Below are 17,409 nucleotides of genomic sequence, written 5' to 3' on the forward strand. Positions count from 1 at the left end.
AAATCATTCACAATCGTTGACATGTTAAAGGGATTGAGCTCAGCCAAAATGTAACATATTGATAAAAACTAATGATTAAAAATTTGGTTAAAAGTAAAAGGAGTTAGAACAGTCAATTCAAACTGCAGCTGTCTTGCAAATCTCAAAATGATAAATGATAAACATGTGACTTTAAAAATCTTCACAGCCTCAAATATTTTTATTGGTATCTTTTAATTTTTATTTTAAAAAATAGTACAGTAGCATAGTTCAAAAATCAAGGGGTTATACAGTGAAGTCTGTCTCCCTACCCCCCCAACCCCAGGCCTCCTGTTTACCTCCATAAAAGCAACCAATCAATGTCAACAAGTCCTTAGGTCTTTCCAAAACTGGTCTAAACATAGAGTAACTGTAGCATACAATACAAGGTGTTCTGCACCTTTTACTTTGTCCATCGAAATAGACTTGGATGTCTTGGAAATTATATCTTGGATATTCCATATTGTATTTATAAAGCTTCCTGGTTTGCTAATAGTTACATAATCCTTTGTCTCATAGCTTATTTGACTGGTCTGTTTACTGGAGCTTTCGATGGCCTTCAGTTTTCTGCTGTTAGAAGCAATGCTCACATTTCATGTGAGCCAGTATACCGAGCGACCTGTTTTTGAGCCATGGGGCGCAGAAAGCATATGTATACATAGAAAATGAGATATTTTTGTTTGTTTCTGACTTTGGAGAATTAAGATAAAAGAGGCCACCTTTTTTTTTTTTTTTTTTTTTTTTTTTTTTGACGCCCCAGAAGTGATTACAGTAACTCAGACCATATTTATTTTTCGTGTTCAGCATCCCTAGCACAAGGCTGGGAACCGTGTGGGAATTCAAAATGATTCATTCAGTATCCTGTCAGATGCTATAAAAATACAAAAGAGTTAAGAAAACTACAATAGGGAGTTGTCTCAAACACATAAAATTGTTAAAAATTAGTCATTATGTGATTAGGCAAGTAATCCAAAAAAAAGTTCAGAGGGTCAGGGAAGGCTAGAATTGAAAAGTTTTTTTTAAAGAAGTTGGGACTTGAGCTGGATGGACCTTGATTGGTAATTTGTAAAAAAAGGAAACGCACACACGCAAAAGAAAGAAAACACGTGAAAATTCCGGGGGTGGGGGGTAAAAAGCAGAATGATAAAGGCAGGAATAAGAATGGACAGTGACACATTTGGGAGGCAATTAGATCAATCTGGCTGGTGTTTGCAGTATCTGTTTGGTATTAGGGTGGGGTCACGTTGTACATTCAGCCTGGCTCCTGTGAGGGCAGAGTGGGGCCGAGACTTGAAGGTTTCCAAGCCAGATAATGACAAAGGCAGACAGTTTTGACCTGGAGTTGCTTCTGAATCAAAGGGCTGTTAAAACCCTAACATAAGTGAAAACGGCTAACTTACGGCATGTATACTCAATGAAATACTTTATGGACAATATAATTAAAAAGTAACAGACTCTAGCAACATTAAAAAGTACTGGAGTTTTTCCCTATTAGGAAAAGATAGGCTTGTGGACAAATACAAATACAAAAACCTTGGTGTTCATGTTTGGGGATATATGTGTACTCCCCACCCCCCACCCCCTCAAACAAATACAATTTAGCAATGGCAGATTTTTTGTCCTTACAATAAAAAAGTAAAAAAAAATACATGCCTCATATACATTGTCCATTTTGAACCCCCTTGCAAGCCTATGAGATAAAGCAGACACTGTTACTACCATTTTAGATGAGGAAACAACTCTGAGCAATGATTTGCCCGACGACTCACCTAGTGAGAGAGAAACTGAAACACAGGTCTTGGCCAGGTAACGTGTTGGAAATAGAACGAAGAACATTCTTCATCCCTGCTTTTAGACAATCCTATTTCATTGATGTGACCCTTGCTGCATATCCTCAGTTAAGGAGAGTGAGAAGATAAAGTCACATAAGGGTACATTTAAAATGGATATTGAGACTGCTAAACATTCTCTCATTACGTGCTCTGTATGGATAATAATAGTTGCATTCCAGAAATGTCCCAAATGACCATCTGTTGTTTGGAAGGCCGCTGGCCTGCATAACTTCAGTAAAGTAAAAATCAAAGGAAAATGTCCAGGGACTTCTCAAATTCATCCCCAAAAGAACTGCCCATATGTAAGATACTATTCAAACCTGACACCAACTTGTAAAACTTCTATCCTCCCTCCGTCCCTACAAAATGGGACTATTCTCTTTTTTTCTGATCACAGCCTGTTTTCCAACCTCTGTACATCTGCCCTTAATGTGTCACCTATCTGAAAATGCCTCTTTGCTCATCGGCACTTTAAAAAATTGCAGTCATTCTTCAAGATGCACTTCAAATACCTCTTTCAAGAAATCTTTTATTCTGCTTCTGACCCTTTGCAGCCTCCGGACGCAGTCTTTTATAGAACTTCTATACTGTCTTGTTTTTAAATTCTCTGTGTAGCTCCCCTATGATTCCTAGGAGATTTTTACGTTCATCCAAGAGGAAAGGATCTAATATTTACTAAGCAGTCACTATGTCAGAAGGTGCCAAGAATTCCATTGATTAATACCAGCTAATAGTGATCAAGTTATTTATAGAGCTAAGTACCCTTCTAAGTGCTTTACCTGCATCAACTCATTTAATTTCCACAGCAACGTAGCAGGTACCACTATTATCTCCATTTTGAGATGGGAGAAACAGGTCCAGAGATTTGAATTAATGTAGCCACAAGGTCACAGAGCTAGGATGTGTGAGGGCCTTACTTCAAATCCAGATACCCTACTTCTGGAAGCCCTGGGACTTGCCTTCTTCAAACAGCTTCTATCCATTGAAGAGGCAGGTCTGACTCAATGGGTCTCTGCCTCATTCCCCGAGAGCCTGGATTCTTTACTGTCCTGCCAGCTAGGCACTGAACTCCCTCACTCCCTTCCCTAATTGTTCCAGTGCCTGTCCTCTCCTCCAGCCTCTGTCCTTTTAGTCACTCAATCCTGCTCCTAATCATTAGACCCTGGGAAAGCCTCACTAGTCAGATTCCAACTATCCGGGGCGGAGGCTTGGAGTCCCCAGGCCCAGGCCCAATGCTACTTCCTGGATCTACCCTCAAACTGAGAATAAAAAATTAACTCCTGTTTCTGCTGGGAAGTACTTGTACTGCTTGCTACTCTCCCCTAGCAGATTCCTGTTACTATCAGCGATTATCAAAGCTACTAACACTAGAGTTTTTAGCCTGGGATCTAAGAGCGCTATTTTAAAAGCCTGTTTCTAGGGAAGGCTCCTGGCTAGCTTAGTCTCACATGCGACTTGACTCTTGACTGTAGGGTTGTGAGTTCGAGCCCCATGTTAGGTGTAGAGAATTTTTGTTTTTTTAAATTTTCTTAATGTTTATTTATTTTGAGAGAGAGTGCACAAGAGAGCACGAGTGAGCAGGGGAGGGACAGAGAGAGAGGGTGACACAGAATCCGAAGCAGGCTCCAGGCTCTGAGCTGTCAGCACAGAGCCCCCCATGGGGCTTAAACCCACGAATTGTGAGATCGTGACCTGAGCCAAAGTCAGACGCTTAACTGACTGAGCCACCCAGGTGCCCCAGATTACCTTTTTTAAAAAAAGCATGTTTCTAGGGAAAGGACCTGAAACTTTCACTAGATTCTAAAATGAATTCAGCGTCCCTCTAAGACCTTTGTAGACCTTCTTTAAAGTATTTTTCTTTTTTGGAAGCCCTACCTTTCATATCAAACACTGAAACATATTGAAATCCCATATTAAATGTAAGTTTTTATATAATTACAAAATATTTCATTTGACCGACATAAAGGTGTATTTTATAGACATATAATTATTTATTAATTTTGACTTTTCAAATTTCTCTTTTTGTATTCTAGAACCAATACTATTTTTTAAGATCTCAGATTTTTTTGAAGTTTATTTATTGAGAGAGAGAGAGAAATCCCAAGCAGGCCTTGCGCTGTCCTGATGCAGGGCTCAAACCCACAAACTGGGAGATCTTGACCTGAGCCTAAACCAAGACTTGGATGCTTAACCAACTGAGCCGCCCAGGCACCCAAAGATCTCAAATATTTTTATAGGCCCTTGGTAAGCTCCTGCTTACCAGGTAGTAACATCTCCTGCTCCATAATTTCCTTCTGCCCTTGGTTGCCTAATCCTCTCCCTGCTTCTCACCCTTCCTTTCTCCAACAGCCTTGAGAATCTCTCCATTTGCTCAAGCTAAGGATGAGCCTATAGAGTTCTCTTTGTCTTGGATCCTCCAGCTTTTCTCCTGATCCGGAAATCAAGGCCTATCCCTTGAGGGCAAGTGGAATCTCTTAACCCCTCGTGGTAGAGGGGGCAGACACTGACAATGAGTACCTTTCTTCCTACCCTCCCTCCATACTGGGTAGGGCAGAAACCATGAAATTTGGGAGTGACAGGTTGGGATATGCTGAGCTATGCCACACATTTTGGGGGAATAATTTCCAAATCCAGATCTGACTGTTGTTTGGGCCAACAGTAAAGAACAGAGCCAATAAAGATCTGAGACTAGCATTTCCAAAAGCTGAGAGATGAAATAAAAAAGGATACTGACTCAAGAAATAATACATCTCCTCCCAATTTTCAAAATAAAATCCGGAAATTATGGAAAGTTAAATGCTTTTAAAAATTGCAGTGAGTAGCAGAGTTTGTATTCATAAAAGACAAGGATACCAGCTGGAACAAGGACAGGAAGGGACAGGGGATACCAAGGGACAGGAACAGGATCCTTAGGAAACCCCAAAATCAAGCAACCCCAATGTTTGTTCACTTCTATACTGGGTGCTCTTTCCTCTCTGAACAATCTACACTTTTCTTGGCTTGCTTCTGGCACTTATTACTGTCTACCTTGTTCTAGCATTGTTTTCATGCAGGTTTGATCTCTAGACTTTCTAAACTGTTAAGTGCCACATGCCTCTGTATACCCCTTAGACACTCATCTGTTTGCTAAAGGAATAAATGGATAGAAGGCAAAATACCATTACAGTCTAAAATGCAACAGATTTGCACCATGAAGAGGTCACTCACTGACGTAAAGGTATACTTCATTGGTCTTGTACTGGTGCCTACATCAATACAGTTATAGGAATAGAAGGTAGAAATATATCACTATGTCACACATGCTTTCTTTTTCTGAAATCTTTCTGAGATTGGGCTGGCCTACCTACTATCTAGATGTCAGGGTTTTACGTTTACAGCAATGTCACGCATACTTGCACATACCCAGAGTTTTCCAAAAATGTTAATTATACTGATACCATGAGGGATTAAGGATAGGAGCATATCCCCATTGACAGGTGGGGTCACCTCCCCTTGAACCTGAACTGACCTGGTGGCTACTTGGACCGAGAGAGTACAGTGGATGTGGTACTACATCAGGGGTCGGACATAGCCTTTAAGAGGCCTAGAGATGTCCACCTTGGCTTCTTAGGGCCCTAAACTGTGCCATATAAGGAGTCTGACTACCCCGAGGTACCATGCTGGAAAAGCTGTGAAGAAAAAAGAGAAGAGAAGAAGGGAAGAACAGACCGTAGGGCAGAGGAGACAAGCTGTTCCCAACCTCGGCCACTGGGGTCATCCCGGTCCAGCTAAAGCTCCAGACCTTGTGAAGTGGAGAGATGAACCATCTCTCTGTGCCTTATTTGAATTTCGGACTCAGATTTATGAGATATAATAGTAATAAATTGTGATTTTAAGCAACTAGATTTTGGGACGCTTCACTAAGCATTAATAGTTCACAATGTGTTAAGCTACTATAACCATTACTTTAATTTATAAATGTATATACATAGATTTCATGAAATGAAGAAATTAAGTACATGCTGCATTTTTAAGACACGTCTCATAGGTTCCTTGTGCAAAACTGAAGTGAGCTTAAGCACATATTTTAACACTTTTGAAATGAGTTAATCATATATTTAATATTAAGATTTAGGACTTCCAAATTACTAAGATTTAAAAAAATAGCTGATACTGTGTCACCAGTGGTGAGTAATCCAATATGGTATAATTAACAAAAATGACAGATAATTTAAGTTGCAGGGGGGAAAAAAAATGAAGATCTTTCCTAAGGTTTATACCCACACAAAAATGTAATGCCAATAAATTGACTAAAAATAACAACAAAAAGATACGGTTAGTTCTGTACCTTGGAACCAAATAACCTGAAAGCATTTGTCAGGGGACCCACATAAAAGCTTTGTACTGATTTGTGGAAGAGTGATAACTCACTGAGCTGTTTCCAGGAGACACAGGTTCTTGGTCTCAGAGTTCCTGAGCTGTTCGCTCACCGTGCCAGAACAGCTGACTTCCCACAGCGTGTGCTTTAGTATCTCAGCAACCGAGGCCCGAAAGCGCGTTTGGAACTTCTTACTAATCAGGACGTAGAGGATGGGGTTCAAACAACTATTGAGGAATGCCAAGCCAGTGGAGAGGGGGATGCCGGCCTGAAGCACATGGTGGAAATAGCTACTGTGGTGGATTGTAAGCTCCCAAATGCTAAACAGATGATAAGGAGTCCAACAAATCAAAAAGGCCATGACCACAGCGAGGATGGTCCAGAAATGCTTACTGGAGACCAGGATGCTTCGCTTCTTCACCTTGAATATGAGACACAAGTAGCAAATGCTCATTGCTAGCAAGGGGAAGAGGTACCCAACAATAAATTTCACCCAGGTCAGAACATGGTGCCTCACGAAAGTAAGGTCAGGATCATACTCGTGGAAATTGTTATAGCAGAGAGTGTGGTTATTGAACTCCAGAGTGTCCCGGAAGTATAGGGCAGGACCACCCATTAGAGAAGCCAAAAACCAAACGGATGTAATAACTATCAGGGAGTTCTTTAGGGTTCGGTGCCGATGAGATACGACAGGATGGACCAAGTGGATATAGCGGTCCAGACTAATCACCGTCAGGAAAAAAACACTAGCAAACATGTTCAGCTGGGCAATGAAGGAATTGGCCTTGCACAACAAGATGCCAAAGGGCCAGTGGAAATTCATGGCCACGTAGGAGATGTACAGAGGTAGGAAGAGAAGAAAAATGAAATCCGCAATAGCCAGATTGAGGAACCAGAGAGCGGTGACTGTCTTCTTCCACTTGAACCCCGTGAACCAAATGACAGTGGCATTTCCTGGGATACCCAAAATGAATGCTACACAGTATAACACCAGGGAGATCCAGTGAACAACTCCCAGGTGGGCTTTCTCCTCCAAATCAGACTCTGAGGAGTAATATTCCAGGGTATAGGAGTAGTTCTCAAATTCTTCAAATAATGTTTCGTCTAGATCTTCCATGACCTTGTCAAGTGGAGAATGAGGGTATCTCTAGAAGCAAATTTTAAAAGAAAGAAAACAATGTTTAAAAGCAGAGGAAATGTTCAGTGAATAAGGAACGCCAGGCTAAAAATATTGCATCTTATGAACTGGAAAAAGTATATTTTGGGATAAGATTTGTGATTATATTCCAGACGTCCAATCTTGGTGAACCTCAAGTTTGCTCCGATTACTCTCAAAGCTGTAAGAATTGATTTTTGTAAAGTATTCAGTAAATGCCAAATTAAAACGATGCAGGTGTAATTCCTCTCTCCGTAAGACTTATAGGCCTGACTAGAGAGAATCTAACATTCGATAGGCATATATTAGGTTCTTACTCTGCACGATTATTTTATGGAAGGTACAAAAGAAAACAGATGAATACTTACACGGTGATGACTTCAAATCCCTTAGTGGTACCCTGACTTCCCAAGCTATGGACAGAGTTCCAACTGCTTCATCAGTCCACCCACCTGGATGTCACAGACAAGTGCTAGAGATTTTAATACCCTATTTTGTATCCATTGATGTTTTGATTCTATGTTTATGAATGCAAATCTGTCCATAAGAATTATATCAGTATGGAAGGGTTTTCAACCAAAAGGTATCCTTGGGAGTAAACTTGACTATGACCATTTAATTTCTGTATCAATTTCCCATAGAGTGCAGCTAAGCTTTACTTAAAATTTTATTTTATTGAAATTCCTTTGAAGTAATTTGAATTAATGATCTTTTACATTTACAACAAAAATCTGATTTTTCTTTAAAGTTTATTTATGTATTTTGAGAGGTCGGAGGGGCAGAGAGAGGGAGAAAGAGAATCCCAAATAGGCTCCGTGCTATCAGCACGGAGTTTGGGTCTCAAACTCACAAACCGTGAGATCATGACCTGAGCTGAGATCAAGAGTCAGAGGCTCAACCAACTGAGCCACCCAGGAGCCCTGAAAAAATCTGATTTATTAATCATTTTATTTTGTTTATGTTTGTCCATACAAAAATGTGTCTATTATAATTTCACCCAAACTTAAGTTCTCTTTCATGACCTTTTCTCCCCCCTCCTATCAAGGGTTAAGAAGATGGAAAAGGCATCTTTTCAATCAGAGTCAAGTTTTGCTGGGTGCGATTTTAACAACCTCAATTTTATTTCTTGTTATTTCTGTCTGTTATATTCAAAATCAAGTAGAAAAAAAGATGAATAGTTGCATTTATTTCATGGAGCTACAATCATGAATGGGGCAAATATATAAGATCTGGGATTACAGTAGGGTTAGAATGAAGAGGTCAAAATGTCCCATGTTGCTCAGAGACATCTCACACTCCTGCTAACGCTGAATTTATCATCCCACCTAAAATTGTCTGAGGAATCTGGCAGGGCATAATTAAAAAATAAAAGCAGGGGCACCTGGGTGGCTCAGTCAGTTGAGCATCTGACTTCGGCTCAGGTCACGATCTCACAGCCCATGGGTTCGACCCCCGCGTCAGGCTCTGTGCTGACAGCTCAGAGCCTGGAGCCTGCTTCAGATTCTGTGTCCCCCTCTCTCTCCACCCCAACCCTGCTTGTGCTCTGTCTCTCTCTTTCAAAAAAGTGAATAAACATTAAAAAAAATTTTTTTTAACTAAAAGCAATTCATTAGCATCCTCCCAGACCCAGCCACCCTTCTTTATTTTTCAATATTCAGCTCAAATGCCACTTTTTCCTAGAAACATTTCTTGACATCACCTTCCCCCAGATAATTATAATAAGAAGAACTATTATTATAAATAATAGTCAATGTTATTGGGAATTGTTTTGGTGCCAGGCATGTATGATATAACTTGATTCTCATAAGACTCTTATAAAGTGGGTAAGTGGTCCTATTACTATTCCCATTTACAAGAAAGGATACTGACGTTTGAAGAAGCTTAGTGAGTTTCTCAGGATCACACAACCAATAACCGGAGAGTCAGGATGTAAATTCAGATCTGTTGAAAACAGAGCCTGAGCTCTTAGCTACTACAACAGTGTATGACACTGTGCTCTTATTGTACTTAATATACTATATTGTCATTGGTTTATCATTGATTTCTGCCCTACCAAACTCTCAATTCCTTGAGAACAATGCCTGTCACCTCTGAACCCCACGGTCCCTAGCACAAGTCTTAACATATCACAGGTGCTTAACAAGGGCTGAAGAAATGATTGGCTCTGCTACAAACCCCGTTCAGAACCAAAGGCAACAGGAGAGTTTGTGAGTTCACCCCCAAGTCACCGTCATCGCCAGAGTCTCTCTGACCTTGAGCACCCCCAGGATCTTGGCTTTTCTCTTGACACCCGGTCTTTTCCTTCATGTACCCTACTTCAGGGAGCAAGAATTGGCTTCTTTCTTGCCGCCCTTTGCTTGCAGGTCTGGGATCTAATTCTGCCCATTGCTTCTGGTCCCTGACCCTCCTCTGTGTCAAATCTTTTCTAGCCTAATGTCTAACTCCCTGTCTTGGTTTTCTGCCCATATACTGGGACACCCTCACCTTCCTGGTGGTTATGACCTTTTAGGCTGTTAGGAATTCTGCAGCCCAATGGTCCACCCAGGTGGCAGTCTAAATCACCTTACAAAATCCTAAGCAGGAGGCAGAAGGAACCTCATTCTCCAAACACAGAAAGCCAGTGGAAGACCCCTAACTGCACTACAACGATTATGCTCACCAAAAGTCAGAAACCTCTCCCTTTCAATGCCATTACTGACCCTACTGGGCCAGAATGATCATAGGACCTGCTGAACGACACCAGCCACCTCTTTTCCCAGTTCTCTTGGCGGAGGGGGGGGCAGCACCTTGCAAATGAGTGCCCTAGCTCGTCCGTTTCAGAATCCCTTCGAACAGAAAACCCTGAGGTTCACAGAGGTTCCCAATCTTCCAGAAAGAAGATGAGTTGACTAGACACAACGCCCAGTTAGTGCAAGCTGGAGAAAGATCTTCAAGAGTTGCTAAATGTTGCCCAGCTGACACCTTCACAGGAAATATAATCTAGGAATTCCCCTACGATTTAGAGCAAATGTTTTTGTGTGGTGATGATGGTGAGGGGTGTGGGTAGGATGGAGAAAAGAGAGAAGTAAGGCAGAGTTCAGCAACTGTCCCCCTGAGAACTTGGACAGACAGTTAACCCTTAAGGACGTATTCTTGTATAATTCTTTTTTGTTTTTTTTAACGTTAATTTATTTTTGAGACAGAGAGAGACAGAGCATGACTGGGGGAGGGTCAGAGAGAGGGAGACACAGAATCTGAAACAGGCTCCAGGCTCTGAGCTGTCAGCACAGAGCCCGACGCGGGGCTCGAACTCACGGACCGCGAGATCATGACCTGAGCCAAAGTCGGCCGCTTAGCCGACTGAGCCACCCAGGCGCCCCAATCTTGTATAATTCTTATACCTTGCTGATATGTTGCTTTAGTTTATAGGCACCTCTGGACCTAATTAAGTTTCCAAGTCTCACACCTACCCACCTATCTAGCAACTATATTAGTTTCATAGGGTTGACAAGACCAAGCGCTCTAAACTTAAAATCTTAAAAATTTTAGGGGCGCCTGGCTAGCTCAGTTGGTTAAGCAGCCAACTCTAGATTTTGACTCAAGTCATGATCTCACAGTTCGTGAGATCGAGCCCCGCAACGGGCTCTGCACAGACAGTGCTGAGCCTGCTTGGGGTTCTCTTTCTCCCTCTCTCTCTCTCTCTGCCCCTCCCATGCTCTCTCTCTCTGTCTCTTAAAATAACTAAATAAACTTAAAAAAAAAATCTGAAAATGTTAAAACAAATTTTTTGTCTCACAATCTGGAAGCTGGAAGTCTGAAGTGAGGTGCAGGCAGGGTTGTTTCCTTCTGAGGGAGGTCTGTGAGGGAGAATCTTCCCTAGCTTCTGCTGGTTTGCTGGAAAACTTTGGCATTTCTTGGCTTGTACGTGTGACACCCTAATATCTGCCTTCATCACCACATGGCATTCTCCCTGTGTGAATCTCTGTGTCCAAATTTCCCCCTTTTATAAGGCCACTGGTCATACCGGATTACGACCTACCCTAATGACCTCGTTTTAACTTGATGACCTCTGTAAACACCCTAATTCCAAATAAGGTCACATTGTGAGATACTGGGGGTTAAGACGTCAACATATCTTTTTGGGGCGGCCACAATTCAACCCATAACATTAACCTAGTGCTGGCAGCCACCATTTCTGAATTGTAATCACTCATTCATTCAGTACGTATTTAAAAAAAATTTTTTTTAGTGTTTATTTATTTTTGAGAGAGAGAGAGAGACAGAGACATGCAGACCATGAGCAGGGGAGGAGCAGAGAAAGAGGGAGACACAGTCTGAAGCAGGCTCCAGGCTCTGAGCTGTCAGCACAGAGCCCCATGTGGGACTCGAACTCATGAACCACAAGATCATTTCAGTACGTGTTTAGTAAGCGCCTCCATTTCTCAGGGACTATTCTAGTTAATTGTGCTTCTTCACTACATGAGACAATTATTTCTTCCCTCTTAGTTTTTAGATTCTAGCAGAAGGGGATAGACAATAAAAAAGCAAATGACATGATGTGTTAAAAGGTGGTAAGGGGGGCGCCTGGGTGGCGCAGTCGGTTAAGCGTCCGACTTCAGCCAGGTCACGATCTCACGGTCTGTGAGTTCGAGCCCCGAGTCAGGCTCTGGGCTGATGGCTCGGAGCCTGGAGCCTGTTTCCGATTCTGTGTCTCCCTCTCTCTCTGCCCCTCCCCCGTTCATGCTCTGTCTCTGTCTGTCCCAAAAATAAATAGAAACGTTGGAAAAAAAAAAAAAAAAAAAAAGGTGGTAAGGGCTGTAGAAAAAACTGGGGGGAAAAGAACAGAATAAAGGGAAAAGGTAAGGTGCTTTTAACTTTCAGTGGAGTGGACAGAGAAGGACTCTTTGAGAAGATGGCAACCACAAAAGATGGGGGGCACGGGGTAAGGGAGTTTGTTATGTGGATCTTGTAGGCGAGAGTGTTCTGGGCAGAGGGAACAGCCAGTGCAAAAGCCTACGGCAGAAGCGCCTCTGACATATTCCAGAAACAGTAAAGATTCCAGTAGAGCTAGAATAGGGTGAGCGATGGGAGCAAGGGGAAGAGTAGAAGAAAGGAAGCAAGAAGGATGCGTGGGAGGTCAGACTGTGTAGACGGTTGAAGGCCGCTGAGGGACTCTGGCTTACACTCTAAGGGAAATGGGACGCCATTGAAGGATTTTGAGCAGAGGTGAAATGTAATCTGTTTCTATTATCAAACAATCCCTCCTTCTGCTCTGCTGGGAATAGACTCTTGCGTGTGGTGGTGGCAGTGCGGCCAAGCGAATATAGAAGTAGCAAGACCAGTTAGAAGATTATTGCGAGACGCCTGGTCAGATAGGAGAGTGGCTTGGATAAGGGTGGTAGCAGAAGTGATGAGAAAGGACTGGATTCCTTTTTTTTTTTTTTTTAAGTTTATTTATTTTGAGATCGAAAGAGAGGGGTGGGGGAGAGGCAGAGAGAGAAGGAGAGACAGAATCCCAGTCTCCACATTGTCAGCGCAGAGCCCACCGCAGGACTGAAACTCACGACCACGAGATCATGACCTGAGCCAAAACCAAGAGTCGGAATCTTAACCCGCTGAGCCACCCAGGTGTCCCGGGGCTGAATTCTATCTCTGTTTGGAAGCCAGAATCCATAGGTTCCTTGGTGGATCAGGTGTGAAAGAGGAGCGTCAAAAAGGACCCCCAGCTTTTAAGGGGCCCTCTGTCCCAGAGTCTAAGGCCCTCTACCACCCTTTGTTCCCTCTTCTCCTTGGCTGGGACATGGATCCAATGAGGAGCTATCTCGTACCACGTGGATGAGGGAAACATGTTTTTTTCATAAGCTAGAAGAAGCTTGGGCCGTCAGATGACCTCAGGGAGCAAAGAGGCCCTACCTCTTCGGACTTCCTTTCTCTACGTGACTAAGTGAGAAAATATTTGCCCCGCTATTGTTTTGGGCTCCCGGTAAAGCAGCGGGGCCTGTCTCCTAACTAACTTAGCTCCTCTAGACCTTGCCTTGAAGCACTGGGCTGGAGACCTAGCAGTGCCCACCTCCCGTGAAGGGAGGCTGTAAGAAGCCCTCAAGGAAGGAGCTACTCTTAGCAATGGTCATGGCTCCTGGAAACGTACTGGCAGAGAGAAAGCAGGGAATCTTCCCTTAGGGACAGCAGAAAGAGGAAGAAGCTGCCTTTGTAAGGGGGGAGTCTCTCTTACCCAAAGCAGCATTTCCATTCCTCTTAAAAATTTTTTTTTAACATTTATTTATTATTGAGAGACAGAGAGAGACAGACCGTGAGCAGGGGAGGGGCAGAGAGAGAGGGAGACACAGAATCCAAAGCAGGCTCGAGGCTCTGAGCTGTCAGCACAGAGCCCGCCGCGGGGCTCGAACTCGCGAACCGCGAGATCAGGACCTGAGCCGATGTCGGACCCTTAACCGACTGAGCCACCCAGGCGCCCCTCCATTCCTCTTTAGATGAGAAATGTACTTTCTGCTTTGCCATAGTCACCACCATTTCCAAATCACTCATTTATGATACTTTCAAGAATACTGTCAGCACTTGAATTTGTAATCTTTGCTTAACACTGTGCCCTGTATCTAGAAAGAAATAAAATGATTGCAAAATAAAACTGTACACATACGAGACAGAGTACAAACAAAGTATGGATAATGCAATCTCAAAATTATACCTGCAATCTCGGGGCACCTGGGTGGCTCAGTCGGTCAAGCATCTGACGTCTGCTGGGGTCGTGATCTCGCGGTTTAGGAGTTCGAGCCCCACGTGGGGCTCTGTGCTGACAGCTCAGAGCCTGGAACCTGCTTCGGATTCTGTGTCCCCCTATCTCTCTGCCCCACCCCTTCTCGTGCTCTGTCTCTCTCTGTCTCTCAACAATAAATAAATGTTAAAAAAAAATTTTTTTTTAAAAACAAAGAGCAAAAAGAGAGACAAAAAGAAAGCATGAAAAGATGTGCCCTCAATCTAATCATGTGGGTACACACGTACATACACGTGCACACACACACACATAACACACATGTTTTTTGAGACGTGATGGAAGGCTGGCAATCAGACTCAGTGGTGAAACTGGAGAAACATCTGGGCAATAGAAATGAGCCTTGCTGGGCAGTAACCAGAAATGGAGATGAATAGCAAGCAAATTAAGTCTTTGAACCCGGGCTTAAAGGAAACCCTGTCATTTATTACATAGGCAGAGGCAAACAGTTTTGGCTGGCAGTGACTTTCCACTGAGACCTCATATAGCTTTCTCAATTTGGAAATGCTTGGAACAGCACAATGAGAATGTCAAGATGAGACGTTCAGACTTGCCTGAAAAGAGGAAATAGCTACTGTATTTGTCTTAAACCATATGTGCTGCTGAAAGGCAAATAAATAACTGTGCCTGAGATAAAGACTAACAGATATACGTGACCGTAAAAGCTTTTGAGTAGCCACTTAACTAGGTGCCAGGCTACGCGGTGGGTGTGCGTATATGCAGATCCATCAAGTCTGTTAGAAATGGGTGATAAATGCTCGGTGTGGAGCAAAGGTCGGAGGACTACCCCTGAGGTTTGTGGTTTGGTTTCCAAACAGTATGAAGAGCGATGTTTACCGCAGGGATTCGGATTCTGAGACGACCCAAGTTATCACATTCCTGGGTTACATTTACCCAGATACTCAAGTGGCCAATGTCTGGTCCTGGAGCAGAGAACTGTATTTTTAATTAAATAAATTGGTCTCTGATCAATTCAGATTTAATAGCTAGTAAAGTCTGAACTCTTTTCTGAACAAAGAGATTTCACTGCAAGAATCCTGGCAGAAAAGTGTGGTGATAAATAGTCTGTAAAACCCAGATGATTTGGGGGAAGGACATCTGGTAGAAATGTGTATCATTAAACTTTTAAATGTGGCTTTAAACTTTTAAACTTTTAACTGTGGCTTGGCGACAGAGGGAAACATTTTGTGTATCTACCTTGACAAAACACAAGGATTCCTTCTGGCAGAACATTTGGTGAATGCAAGGGGGTTTAATTTAGTTCCACAATGATGAGTTAGATGGATTTTTACGGACCATTGCAAAAATGTACACCTAACAGAATCTTAAGAGAATTTAGTCTCTAAACTCCTTTGAACAGAGAGAAGGATATGGTGTTGTTGATCTTTGTCTATGTGGATTGCCCGTGTAGGGTTCCCTAAAAACCTGGTAAAAAAGAATTGAAGAGGGGCGCCTGGGTGGCTTGGTCAGTTAAGCGTCAGCCTTCGGCTCAGGTCATGATCTCACGGTCCATGAGTTCGAGCCCCGCCTCGGGCTCTGTGCTGACAGCTCAGAGCCTGGAGCCTGTTTCAGATTCTGTGTCTCCCTCTCTCTCTGCCCCTCCCCTGTTCATGCTCTGTCTCTCTCTGTCTCAAAAATAAATAAATGTTAAAAAAAAAAAAATTTTTTTTTTAAAGAATTGAAGAGCTGAATGTGTCTCCTTTGAAAACCTTGAGGGAACATGTATTTTGTTTCTGAATGAATGACAGAAATGAGTGGAACAGATCAATGGACACGACAGAGAAACTCTGGTGAAAACCACAGATCAGTGACCCAGCAAAACTTTATTTTTCAAGGGCTGTCTTCTTAGGGAAGAGAGATTTTTTTTGAAAAGCATAGGTGTATGTGTGTGTCGGCGGGCGGGGGAGGGAGGGGAGCTGGGGGAGTTATTTGGGAGCATTGCTCAGTATTTTCCACTAGCTATCAAATGTAAACTCTATACCACACCCCAGATTATACCCAAGATGTCTGACACCAGTAGAGTATTTTGCTACCCTTTGGTTGAACAGTCTCTGCTTGGAAGATGTTGAAGTATGGCAAAGTTTTTTAAAGGCACCTGTTGATTGTTTAAGGGAAGCCAGGGAAGTTTAAATGGAAATTAAAGGCTGGGCGTGAGACTGATGGCTCCTGCTGTTTGGGAGGTGGTAGAATAGTGATTGCCACAGAGCTTCTCCCATCCGAAGCCCTGGCATGACACACACCTTAATAGAGAAGCATCTTGCCTATCTGTCGTTCCTATGTCGTTTACTACTACTTAATGTCAGACACGAAGATAAATAACGATAGTCCTTGGCATACTAGGAGGCTGGGAGTATTTTGGTTTGGCTCAAAGAAGGGGAGTGTTCTGGTAACGAAGGCCTTTGAATGTCGTGCTTAAGTATTTGGATTTCATTCCGTCGCCAGTTGGGAACGAATAAAAATGTGTGTAGCTGGGAGTGACATCGCCAAAGCTTTGTTTTTGTAAGGATCATCCGGCAGCAGTTTGGGAGAATGTTGCCACGATTGAAGAAAAAGAGGGAAGGGCCTTAGGCATGAGAGTGAGAATAAAGATGAGGGAGACATCGTTTGAGAGACGTTCACTTAGGAAATTAATAGAAGCTTTCAGGAAGCCTAGCTAAACTGCGTATAACCTTCACAATAACTTTTTTATTCAGCTGGCATTAAGGTCAACCTCAGATAGAAGAGCCAACTAATTTTAGGCATACAGATGTTTTATTCGCTTTTAAAGGCAGTGGGGTTGGGAGAGAGTTCTTCCTTTATGGGGAAAAAAAAACACAAGTGAATTGAGTGGAAATGAAATGATACCTATTTCGTTCTGTTGGCATCAAGGTCTTTTCATAAAAGGCACTTGCCGGCTGACTAGAAGTGTAACCCCCACGCTTCACTTGGACAGTTGAAGAAGACGAAGCACATATTTGAAAAGTCAATGTCTACTTACGTTTCAGTTGTTTTAATGCTCCACCTAGAAGTTAATATCCAGATTTGTGCAATCCGTATGGCCCTGCGGACTGCTGGGAGAAAACAGAGAATGGTTAACCTTGGGTCAGGGAGAAACTTTTAGGCTTAATTTCTTTGCAAGACTTTCAGCTAATTAACACACAGATATAATTTAAATATCCAGCAATAGGGGCACCTGGGCGGCTCAGTCGGTTGAGCGTCCGACTCTTGATTTCGACCCAGGTCAGGATCCCAGAGTCACGGGACTGAGTCCCACGTTGGGCGCGGTGCATAGTGCCTG

At 42.8% G+C, this 17,409-nt stretch overlaps 1 protein-coding gene across 1 annotated transcript; it reads right to left on the bottom strand.

Annotated features, from left to right (window-relative positions):
• Positions 1 to 4,041: 4,041 nt before the first annotated feature.
• On the bottom strand, positions 4,042 to 17,177 carry GPR1 (G protein-coupled receptor 1). Its single transcript, XM_032594492.1, has 2 exons — positions 17,110 to 17,177; positions 4,042 to 7,354 (listed from the first exon to the last, which is right to left on the bottom strand). The coding sequence occupies exon 2, from the start codon at positions 7,322 to 7,324 to the stop codon at positions 6,257 to 6,259; it is 1,068 nt and encodes a 355-aa protein (XP_032450383.1). The 5' UTR covers positions 7,325 to 7,354; positions 17,110 to 17,177; the 3' UTR covers positions 4,042 to 6,256.
• Between the last annotated feature and the right edge of the window lie 232 nt (positions 17,178 to 17,409).

The sequence above is a fragment of the Lynx canadensis genome, chromosome C1 (assembly GCF_007474595.2).
Source record: "Lynx canadensis isolate LIC74 chromosome C1, mLynCan4.pri.v2, whole genome shotgun sequence".
Lineage (NCBI taxonomy): Eukaryota > Metazoa > Chordata > Mammalia > Carnivora > Felidae > Lynx > Lynx canadensis.